The sequence below is a fragment of the Echiichthys vipera genome (assembly GCF_963691815.1).
Source record: "Echiichthys vipera genome assembly, chromosome: 19".
Lineage (NCBI taxonomy): Eukaryota > Metazoa > Chordata > Actinopteri > Perciformes > Trachinidae > Echiichthys > Echiichthys vipera.
Window position 1 is genome coordinate 16,024,382 of NC_139844.1, and position 11,982 is coordinate 16,036,363.

General features: G+C 40.8%; 1 protein-coding gene across 2 annotated transcripts in view; it reads left to right on the forward strand.

Moving 5' to 3' along the window:
• utrn (utrophin) overlaps window positions 1-8,241 on the forward strand; it is a 177,381-nt gene extending 169,140 nt beyond the window's left edge. For both annotated transcript variants that reach the window (XM_083933790.1, XM_083933791.1), the window contains 4 exons: window positions 3,023-3,098; window positions 4,179-4,262; window positions 5,658-5,683; window positions 6,932-8,241. In XM_083933790.1, coding sequence (XP_083789916.1) covers window positions 3,023-3,098; window positions 4,179-4,262; window positions 5,658-5,683; window positions 6,932-6,940 — 195 coding nt within the window. In that variant the 3' untranslated portion in view covers window positions 6,941-8,241. The remainder of the gene's footprint in view (window positions 1-3,022; window positions 3,099-4,178; window positions 4,263-5,657; window positions 5,684-6,931) is intronic.
• The last annotated feature ends 3,741 nt before the right edge of the window (window positions 8,242-11,982 follow it).

Consider the following 11,982-nt stretch of genomic DNA (forward strand, 5'->3'; position numbering starts at 1 on the left):
GAATGAGGAGAGCGAGTGCTATTCATAGATTGTTTTTTGAGGATAATACTACATATTATACCTGTAATCACCATTATGTGATATAAAACCAAGTAAGAAGCAATCTTTAATATGTGAGCTTTGAACAAAACATGAGACAATCATCAATCTTTGTAGCAGAGTTTGTACTTGTGTTTTTAGTAATTATTTTGGGCAAATTCAATCAATACATTTCTTCCAGATGAATTGTGTTTTTACAGCCGTGAAGTCTAATGAAGTTTGTTTGGTCCATTTTTGGGGAGCAGCAGGGCAGTGATAACACCCACGCACATCAGCTGGCAGGGCGGTTTCAGCAATTCATAAAATACAAAAACTAATTTGAAAAGTGTAACGGTGATACAAAAGTCCCTCAATAAAGTATATTCATATAAATCATCAACATAAATATGTAATTGTGCACCACACGTTAGTATGTAAACGTGCTAACCCATTCGGTTTTTAGTTTTAGTCAGTTGTGCCTTGAATAACAAAATCTGTTCATTGACGCTCAGATGACATCCTAATCACATCATTACCATTCCACCCAGGAGTCCAGCCGTCGTCTCCCGTCCCTCTATCAATAACTTCCAGATTTGTTTATGCCCGGTCTAATTGCTCACTGAGGTTGGATTGTTTGTGCCAAGTTAGAAAAGCACAACCCTCAAGCCAAACAAACAGCATTCTCGACAAATCACACTGAGCAAACACCGGAGCAGGTATTGGCTCACTGGTAGCTGTGGAGCGTGGAAGCACAGTAATAACTCATAACAAATATGGCCCGAGGAAGGCAGCTGACGTGACTCTGCAGATTTTTAATGGATGAAGATTAACAGTTTGACTTTTCCCTGAATTTTAAACAGTACATGTATTGTAGAAATGCTCATTTGTGAGTAAAAGTCTGTAATCTTGAAAAGTAAAAGTACTTATTAGGCAGCACCAACAGGCCCCTGTCAGTATTATATTATCGTCATGTATTATATTGTTGAATTATTACTGATATATAGTTACAGCAGAATGTTATTTTTGTAGCTTGTTGATATCAAACTAATTTAACCACTTCATACACATTATGTAGATTAATTAAAGAAAATAAATCACAATTCCTAAGTCACAGGTTTTCTATATAAAATCCTGATGTGAAAAGTAACCAATAGCTTTAAATGTCAAATACACTGTACCCTTCAACTTTGAAACAACCTGCCTGAGGAGACAAGGGTTGCAGAATCAGTGAACTAGACTTGCTTTTTATGTGAGGTCGTATTTTTTATCTTTTTACTTCCTTTTATTCTTGTTATTTGGATTTATTTTTGTATGACATGTTTTTTTTTGTTTATCATTTGTCTTCTCTCTACTATGTTTGTGTATCTTTTGTCTAGTTTTTTTTATATACCCTAATTTTGTCCTGCTTTTGTTTGGACTAACTCTTTGGCTTTGATGATACCCAGAATGTTAAATGCAAATACTTCAAAACTGTCCTGAGGTACAATTCTGTATGTGGTGCCACACTCAAATTCTGTACATAAGAGTGATTCTAATGCTGATTCTGACACAAATTTTTAGACATTTATGGCACAAACAGCTACCTGCATACACTAAAACACCCCTACTCTAAATAAGAACTTCTCTTTTCTGACATTTAAGTCCTCAGAGTCCTGATAATATGTCAACTTTTCTTTCCATCAACAGCAGCATTACTGCCAAGCTGCAGAATAATAAAGCCAGTCAGCTTGACGGCACGCACTAAATTCACACTCCTGAAGGCTGACCATAGCCCTGACCTTAGCTATTCTAAGATAAGCCTCAAGACAGTGGTTGTGCTCTAGAGACGTTTCCAACATGTTAGCCTTTACTTAGCGCCGTGGGCACCAGGAGATGAAGGAGACGAAGAAGAAGTGGGGGGATGAGGGGGAGGGAGGCAACATTGATTCGGTTTCTTGCAGTTGAAAATATGAAGGGAATGTGGGAGTCTGCCATAAATGTCACCAGACATCAAGTGTTCGCTTGTGTCAGAGCAACAGAGAGTGTTTTCACCAATTGATCAACTGTCCACGGTTCTTCAGTTACACACCCCTAATCTCTAATTGATCGACTGAATTAGTGTTCTATAATGTTTTTCAGAGTAACTGGGCTTTTTACTGTCATTGTGTTCTCGTGTTGTGGTTGGAGAAATTGCTTTCATCATACATGACTTCAATCTTCATTTTGATCACAAAGAATAAAACTATTTATTTGTAATTCTTTGTAGAGGCAAGGCCCCCGTCCGATACATAGTGAATGTAAACACTGCTAGATTATTGTGGGTCATCTGCATGCAGTCTGCTACTGCCGTACCTGTGGCAGCTGAATTGATGTCAGTCACATCAGCCCCACGGGAGATGGATTTCCATATGTGTTAGACAGGAAACCTAGAGTTATAAAGTCAAGACCAATATACATCTTCTCCCTCAGTGAGGAAACTTTGATATTATTTCTTTAGATTTGGACACACATGTGTATTGTGTATTATTATGGACACAAGAATATCTATTAGAAATTGTGGCTGGGTGTCATGACTTAGATTTTCTTGTTCATGCTGGCAATCCAGAAATTTCTACTGTTGCACTCAAAAAAATAACTCTGTTTACGACAATTCACTAGAACACAAAATCTAAATATTCGCATTGTCCTTTGAGGTCCTCGAATTTAATTGATACTGTAGCATGTTGAACTCAAATTGGGACATTGGCAGATACATTATGTTTATGAGAAATGTTTTTGTACACACAACAACAGCTTCATTGTGCCGCCCTCTGGTATTCCCTTGTCTGTGCTTGGCGCTGTGAAGCACGGCTAATTTTGAAGTTGTCAAGCGGATGCCAAGCGGAATAATTCTGTTATAATGATGGCGTTTTCTTTCCGCTTTCTTCCCTTCGTGTGTGTGTGTGTGTGTATCTGTGTGTGTGTGTGTGTGTCTCTCTCTCTCTCTCTCTCTCTCTCTTTCTCTACCTCTCTCTCTCTCTCTTAGCCGGAGGTGGACTCAAGGGTAAATGGAGTCTCATCTCCAACTGTGCAAGATCGAGGGCCACTTAATGAAAACTCAGGTGAGACACTTTGACACAAACACTCATACTACCATTGATATTGACATACGAAGATCATGACTGCAGAAGCATTCCGCGGGTACACTGAACGTTCCCACACCAAACTTGTTGCTCTCTGTCTTATGGTACAATATTAAAAGAACAATATTTTTTGCCACTTGGGGTCTCTCAATCAAAATTAGAACTAAAGACTCAGTTTGGTGACCTTGAAGTGAAGTAGCATGAGATCAGGGAAGTTGTTTTCTTCACTACCAGCGCTGTCATAGCATTCAGCTTCTCCCTGTTAGGCTTCCTACAGTTTTCATGGACCAGGGGTCTCATTTAAAGTGGACATGCCCACAAAAGCTGAAAATGGCGTGCCCAAAAAACATTCTGATCTTCAACAAACAGGGATATATAAGTCTGTGTGCGCAGCTGTTTCTCCAGTGCACTTGGAGCACCTGACAGCACAATGTCAAGGCTGAGCTACAGTGTACAAAACTTTTTTACAACTGAGTTTGCACCTGATTATATATACTCACTATTAGAAGATATTCTTAAATACTTCTGATGCCATTCTTTAATGCTTATGTTTTATCTTCGATTTCTACAACCACCATCTGCATCAGCAATTTCACCTGTCTCCAAAATGGTCGTACGCATGGGTCAGAGTTTACTTACAGGTGCACACATTCTCCTGTCAGGCTTGTTTTTATAGATTACAACTTTTGCAGTGAAAATGTAAGGGCCCAGTTTTGTGCATACGCAGTGTTTATACATGAGCCCCCTAGTTGATTAAAACCATTAAAACACGGAATAAAGTAGTTTATGATGCCACTGACAGGTGACAAAATGTAACAGATCTTGAATAAAATGCTACATTTTAACATTTAGTGACTGAAATTCAATATATATATGTGTGTGTGTGTGTGTGTGTGTGTGTGTGTGTGTGTGTGTGTGTGTGTGTGTGTGTGTGTGTGTGTGTGTGTGTGTGTGTGTGTGTGTGTGTGTGTGTGTGTGTGTGTGTGTGTGTGTGTGTGTGTGTGTGTGTGTGTGTGTGTGTGTGTGTGTGTGTGTGTGTGTGTGTGTGTGTGTGTTCAGATGAGCTGCTGGATTCCCACCACAGCAGCTCTGACCTGGCAGATGTAATGGAGCAGATTAACAACTCCTTCCCTGCATGCAGTCGTAAGTTTCCCCAACTCCTCCTCTCTCTCACTGTCACTGTGCGTTCCCAGCCCCTGAAGACAGATTTGTGTTTCGCCACAAGGACGCTGGTCAGCAGAAAAGTAGTACATGTCACACAGTTTAACTGTTCATACTTCATCCCTCACAGGGTTTATTTACGTGGAGTGTCCTAGATGTGTGAATTAGGCAAGTCTGTACCCTCTTTGTACAGAAATGGCATTCGTTCTCTGATAAATGTGTCTATAATCTCCTAAAATAGAATAGCAACAAAACTGTGCAATTGAAAAGCTTGAAGTAGAGAATAGTTGGCATTATTGTTTGAACATGACTGAGGCGGTAATCAGTTATCAGAACAGTTGCTTAATGGACAAAATGTTTCAGCTTAAACAATTCCTGCTTAAGTCTTCTGTGCCATTTTCTCACATTTTATATAATATTATTAAAACAATGCTAAGCGGGTGAGGCCGTATGATGCAGCAACAATACATTAAATAAAACCGGAAACTGCGGGGGAGAGACAGAGATGCTTTCCTGCAATAAACATAATGTACAATTTTATCTAGGCTCATCATCCCCCTTCTAATTGTCTCCTTTTTTCCTCTCGCTGCTTTTTATGATCCTTCTGTCTTCTCCGTCCTCTTTCACTTCCCTCACTCACTGCTGCTCTGCATCCCGTCTTTTACTTCATACTGTCTTTCAGTTTTGTTCTTGGGTGGTGTGTGTAAGTATTTGTGTGTGTGCTGTGGGCTGTCATGTATAAATGATAGCAGCTGGAGCAGCTGGGCTCTTATCTGTAGTCATGAATTCAAAAGGTCTTGTCCTGTATTTCAATGAAGGCTGGTTAATAGAGCGTGCTTTTTTCAAAAAGTATAATCATGGTTCACGCAGCGCATGCAGGTTCCTCTGCATTGTGATTTCGTGGTTTCAATTGTGATGAAATTCTTTTCTCAAACACATTGATTTTAAATAAAGCCTTTAGGGTTTTTCATTATCGTTTAAATTTGGTATTTGATATGATCGGGAAAAACCTTGAACACCGAAAGCAGAGGTTGAAAGAAAATGCACCTCTGGGAATGTTAATCAAACAGAAAAACAAGTTAAAAATGTGTGAATAGCGAGTTTGAACTTGCTGACTTGTACATGCCTTTGAATTTTTTAGTTTAGAGTTAAAACTCCTATGAGGGCTTAAGTTAAAAATCCATTCTAATCTGGCAGACGCTCCGGCATTATTAGCATTTGTTTCCTGCAGGGCTCCGAGGCAACGGGACTGATACACACACTCATGGCTCGTGGTAGGCTCATGATTTAGTGAAGACTTATAAAAACAAAACAGAGATAAACTGGGGAGCTGAAGTGTTTAACGACTCTATTGTCTCTTTGCTTTGTCTTTCACAGCCTCAAGCCTCTCCTCAAGACCACAGGTAAGACGGGGTTCTTCCATACTTTTAGATACACAATAGTTCTATAAATCAGTCTGTGTTTGCAGCTGGTGTGGAAAAGTGCGGAGCTACATTTTAGAGGTAATTGCAGCCACAAAAGTAGTCCCCTACATATAGCCTTCACCTGCCTCAGCCCTCCACATTTGGTGGCCTGTGAGAAAGCGACAGCTAATGGATGTCTCTGGAGTGCCATTAGTTGATCCTCTTATTCCCTCAGTGTGAAGCCAAGGTGCATTTTGGGACAGAGGTGTCGTCACTGACCTCTTACCGCTGTCATTTTTTTACCCTGCTCTGGTGCTTCTCCACTCACACCATCCTTTTCTTCCTCTCACTGTGTTTTTAAATTGCTCTTCACACACAGCTAATACCCTTACGTGCCAGTTAAAGTGCTTATTGCTATGAATCCATTTGTTGCATAACAGACACATACACATATTTTCCCTTTCATTACTACTCCCCTCTTGGATGACCATTACACTTCAAGGTATGGCTTTCATCATTCTACACCTCTAAATTGAATTTAAGTTTTTTTGACTTCATTATGCAAACTTTATATTCTGTTCACTCAGAAAATTACATTAACCAAACGTCTTACATCTCCTCTGTCTCCTTTTACTGGTAGTTGAGTCATTCTTTCACTTTTCACACCTTTTCTTCATTGTCCTTGGCGAACACTGTGCCATACACTTTCTGTTGGTTTTCACACAAAGACATGGGTGAATAGGTTTGAGTGCCTGATTCCATTTCTAAGAAGACAGTTGTGTTTTGTAAAATGTCTCCTGCATCATCCACGCCCACCTCCCCTCTTTCCTTCACACCATGCTACTAATGGACTGTAACTGGCTTGAGGCACTGCCGTCCATTTACCGGCCTTCAAACCCAATTACTTTGTTTGAACATCCGATATTTCCACACAGTGATTTCTTGAGGAAGAGAAATGAGGCGGGTGGACGCCTGGTAGAATATGCACACCTTATATCAAGGCTGAGTCCTTCCCATAGCGGCCAGGGTTCGATCACTGGGATCTGGCATTCCCTCTCTCTCCTGTGCATTGCCTGTCGCTCCCCAATCACTTTCCAGAAGAAATGAGACAGGCTCACCTACAAAAAATACAAAAGTACTAAAAAAGTGTGGCTACTTGAACCCAGGTGCACACCTATTGCACCATTGTGTCATTTCTGTTGTTTGATCCCAAATGATGATTTCATGAAAGTGTTTTCTGTTTTGCAGGTGATGTGAGGTTTGTGTGTGTTGAAGGCGACAGGACCATTCCCAAACAAACAATCCCCCCGACCCTAAATCCCAAAGACGCACAGGACCAGACAACTTAACTACTTTTACCACCTTGTCTTGTACTATGCAAACTGTACATTTTATGAACTGTAGATTGTACCTGAACTTTGTTCAACATTTGTCAGTGATTTGTTTAGATATGCAGATGAGTATATGGACACGGGGCTTTGTATAGTAAAATATGCTTGTTTGTTTTTGTTTGCAGAGGGTGGTTTGAGATTTGTGTTTTGTTCTTGTTAGGTTCGGCCCTCACAGGGACTCAACCTGTTCAATTATTTTTGTCATTCCACTGCTTTGTACCCTCCAGCCGCCGTTTGCAGTTATTTGTCAATGGAAGTAGCCACAGGTTTCCAAGTTTGGGAGCACGCACAGTTCCTGAGTAATAACATCTAATGGCCGAAAGGATCATTCTGAAGACTTCACTTCTCAAAGTGTCTGTTTTGTCAAATTATGTCAAGTTCCCCTTTAAAGCATTGAAATGCCGGTAAATTTTGTGTCCACTGCGATTTGTTAATATAAACTTTAGCCCTTCTGTGCCTATACTGTTCCACATATGGAAAGAGAGATAAGAGTCCATGAATGAATGTGGGAATGTGTATAAAGAGAGAAGTTTTGGAGGATAAAGATTTAAATCTAAAGTTGTTCTGAATTTGGGTTTGTTGGAGGCCCACCGTCATTATGTAGAATAGTTTTTTAAAAAGATATATGTTCAGAAATCAGAGGAAAGCCATGATTGCCTTGCTACCTCAGACTCATAGACACAGTTTTGTTTTTGTGGTTTGTAAACTTGTTTAAAACAGTTGTGATCATTTACAGGACAAGAACAACCTGGTTTAGCATTCTAAGCTTGAGCTTACTGTATTGGTGTACACTGCATCGAGGAGATACCAAGTTTTAAAAAAAGTTACAGTTACTGTACCAATGGGTCTGTGGCCTGCTGAAGCTTGCCGCCTGTTATGATGAGTATTACTTTTATCTGTTGTTGGTTTTTCCACTGGCCTTCTAGCACTGGTCCCTCACTGCGTTGTGTTGTTGTGCTATATGCTATCCTGTAAAACTTGTGAGACAGAACAACACTACTATAACCTCCTCTGACTGTAGACTAATGGTGATGTTTTAATGATTCCAATCATGATGAACCGTACCACGGCAGAACTGTGTCGCTTCTCCTGAGGTATGTAAAATAGATTGACCACACTACGTGTAATATGGCTCTGTTTTATTCTAAATAAATTTTTTATAACAAGCACGCGCCCCCTCTGCTGTTATTTTTTAATTAACTTACTATTGGTTTAGTTCTTTTGATTGTTAGGACTGTAATGGTAAATTAAATGTGTAAATATATAAAGGTAATATAGATGAAGCACTTCACAGAATTTCATAAACACTGATCAAAAATGTATTCCATGTGCTTAACGTGTTTTTATATGCTGCACTTATCTTCTGTCTAAAACCATCGCCTACATACATACACACACACACACACACACACACACGTCCTTTTGAGGAATAAGTCCTCAGTGTCAACCAGCCAGGATGGTAGCATTATTATTTATCAAAGGAATTGATCACGCAGTGAGAGATGTATCATTATTATGTGTTTGCAGTGAGCATGCTGAGCTGTAACTGTGTACTCCAAATGAATGATGAAAGGTAATTTCTCCTCCCTTTGTTCCTGCTCTTCAAGTGTAGCTTTAGCTCAAGTGCATTGATTAGTCTTAAAAGTTGTGTCAGGGCGGCCAGTGGCACAGCGGTAAGAGCAGTCGCCCCATGTAAAGAGGCTGAAGGTCCTCGAGGCAGCGGCCACAAGTTCGACTCTGAACTTGACCTGCGGCCCTTTGCTGCATGTCTCTCTCTCTCTCTCTCTCTCTCTCTCTCTCTCTCTCTCTCTCTCTCTCTCTCTCTCGCTCTCTAACACACACCATTTTCTGTCTGTCCTATCTAATAAAAGGCTTGAAAACTGCCAAAAAAAAATCTGTCATTCGATTAAAGACATTTAACTTGGTCTAACTTGGCCAAGCTGTCACTGGTTATAAATCAAATCTGACTGCACAGGTCCTTTCATGGTGTAAAATCGTCTCATTTAAGCAAAACGTTCAGACTAAAATATGTCCAGACAGAAAATTGTCTCGAGTTATAGTGTAGAACCACAAGAAAAGGTGATTACTGACATATAAATCCGTGGATCGTCTCCATATTTATTTATTTTTTGTGACACCTGAGCAAATTCAACACAAATTAAAGTAGCAACATTTTCATGCCAAGTTTTGTCTTAATAGCACTCCCTATCATCTATGGTCCAGTGGTCCATAACACGCTTCAATAATGCAATAGCAGCCAAGTGGTTGTGCACCCTAATTGGATCTGGGGCTGCTGTCCAAATTCTGGCTCACATCATCTGGGCTCCCTGAAGTGCTTTAATTAGTCTACCACTCTTTCTGTGATGCACCACAGGAATCGGCGTGTTTTAATTATTAAGGCAAGGACGTTTAAGTAAAAAACTAGCAAGTGAGAGGTGGTTCTTACAGTATCTCTTACCTTATCACAATTATTACTAATATTAATGTTTCAATTTTATAATATGTTGAGATGGACTTGGTTTAATCACTGTAACAATCTAAAGTGCTCATATGATTCTTAGTGAAAACAAGACTGCATGAGTTATCAGCAGTCTTTCCAAAATATTTTAATCCTGCTCAGATGTAGCTCTCTGTGTTTTAGCACATTAGACCGGCAAACTCCAGTGAGTTGCAGTCTGCTTGTTGGACCGAGGAAGGATTAGTATTTTGCAGTTCAACAAAAACATAATTCATTTAGTGTTTTTTTTAATAATGATATGATAGTAATGTAAGGGAAATGATCTGGGTTTGCAAATGGACATGGAAGGTCAGGGTAAGCTGTAGAGCATTGTGGCCCTGGAGCTGGTTGAAATTGCAAGATGCTTGTTGACATGAAAGATTGGAACCAAACCAACTCTAATCAGCAGTGTCCTGCAAGCCATGTCCTCAGTCTTAATCAGCCATAACAGTAGACAAAGTAGTTTTAACTCGAGCTGACATGTTGTCCAGTTATTGCTCAAATGCTTCATCTGAGCACTATAAGGACTACTTATCCACATTGGCCTAAAAGGTTAAGCTTTTAGGGCAGTAGTAGCTTAGTCCATAGGGGCTTGACCTGGCTTGGGAACCGAAGCGTAGCTGATTCAAGTGCCCCGTACGGTTCAAGTACTCGTATGGGCCAACAATGGAGAGTGGACTGGTGGCTGGAGAGGTACCATATCACTTCCTGGGCACTACCCAGGTGCCCTTGAGCAATGCACCAAAACTCAAAAAAATTATCTTGGCGCTTCCTCATGGGGGCAGCCCTTTCACTATGACATCTCTCCATTAAAGGTTGAATATGAAGAATGAGCAGAACACCACCATCTAGTGTCTCAAGATCTTAGTCGCAACAACTAAACATAATTCCACCACTGAGGTTGCCAGGTTGGTCAGACACACTTACTAGCAAACAAAATACTTTAGCAAACAAATTCCTTTAAACTTTTTAATTTAACAACAAAACAATATGACTGTTTGACACTTTACCTTTTTTCAGAAACACTTCCAAGTGACAGTGACGCAGTCAACGCTGATCCAGGATTTCAACATTTTTCTTCAACGTTTTCCAGCCAAAAATTCCAGTTACTAAAGCATACATAAACTTATGAGAATAGTTTAAAAACACAAATTCTCCGGATGTAAGGAAAGCTTCCTAAGTTTCCTAGTAGGGGCGGTAGTAGCTCAGTCCATAGGTGACTGGGCTAGGAACCGGACCATGAATGGAGTGTGGACTGGCGGCTGGAGAGGTGCCAGTTCATCTCCTGGGCACTGCCGAGGTGCTGTTGAGCAAGGCTACGAAACTGCTCGGGGCGCCGGTCACTGGCAGCCCCCTCGCTCTAACATCTCTCCATTGGTTGCATGTATATAGGTCCTGTTTGTGCATGTGTGTGTATTTCGGGCCTGTGTGTCTGTAAAATGAAAAATAATGCAGAAGTGCACAGACCATGTTTGCACAGTCACCTAGAATCTTTGCTGAGAAGAAGTAGCCTATATATGAATGTAGAAGTCCAGTGTCTGAAACAGTTCACTTAAATTTAGATTAAACCCAACAATGTGGCAAGACAGCAGTGACCCTCGTTAAGCAATAGAGAAGACCAACTACACATGCATGCACAGGTAAGTAACAAAGCAAGGAACCTTAGGTGCCTATAGCGGGCACAGTGTGAACATCTGGGGTCCTAATGAAGAGCTTAACACTATATCTGATGCATTGAATGTTTTAAATCCCTCTATTCTCTGTCCATTTTAACTTCCTGAGTCATCAGGATCACAGCTGCCCCTAGTGTCTCCTTTGATAGTGACCTAATTGCCAATGAAACCTTTACCCTGAACCTGTGTATAGGAGTATCCTACAGGATAACAGACAGTATCAAATCTATTTAATTTCCTTGCCCTCTTGTCGCTGTACTCCTCTGAGCGTCACCATCTGTGATCTGTCGATTCTCTTTGCTCTGCGTTAAAACCGGCTGACGATTCCTCCAGGCTTTGGCCGTATGTCCTCAGCTGTCCACCGACCAAACCAACCAAATTCTGGATGGGGCTGTAGTGCTCATTTTGCTGGATGTTTATTTTTGTTCCTTTGCTCTGCCTGTTTCTCATACATGCATCAGTGCTGGCTGGCATGCAGATCCGTTCGACAGCTGTCCCCTTTGATCAGATGCTTGGCAGGCAGCAACGGAGCTAGTTGTATGGGTTACTTGGCGGGTAGCTGCCCTTGGCATGAGGCAAGGGCAGGGAACAGATGTTGAGTAGGGGGGAGGCAAGACACCGCGGGACCTGTCTGAGGTATGGGATACAGGCTGGACTCCAGAGAGATGGATTTAGGGAAGCTAGAGGGGAGAGGAAAAAACGGATCAGGAGGCTATCCAGTTTTTGTTTTCATTACTG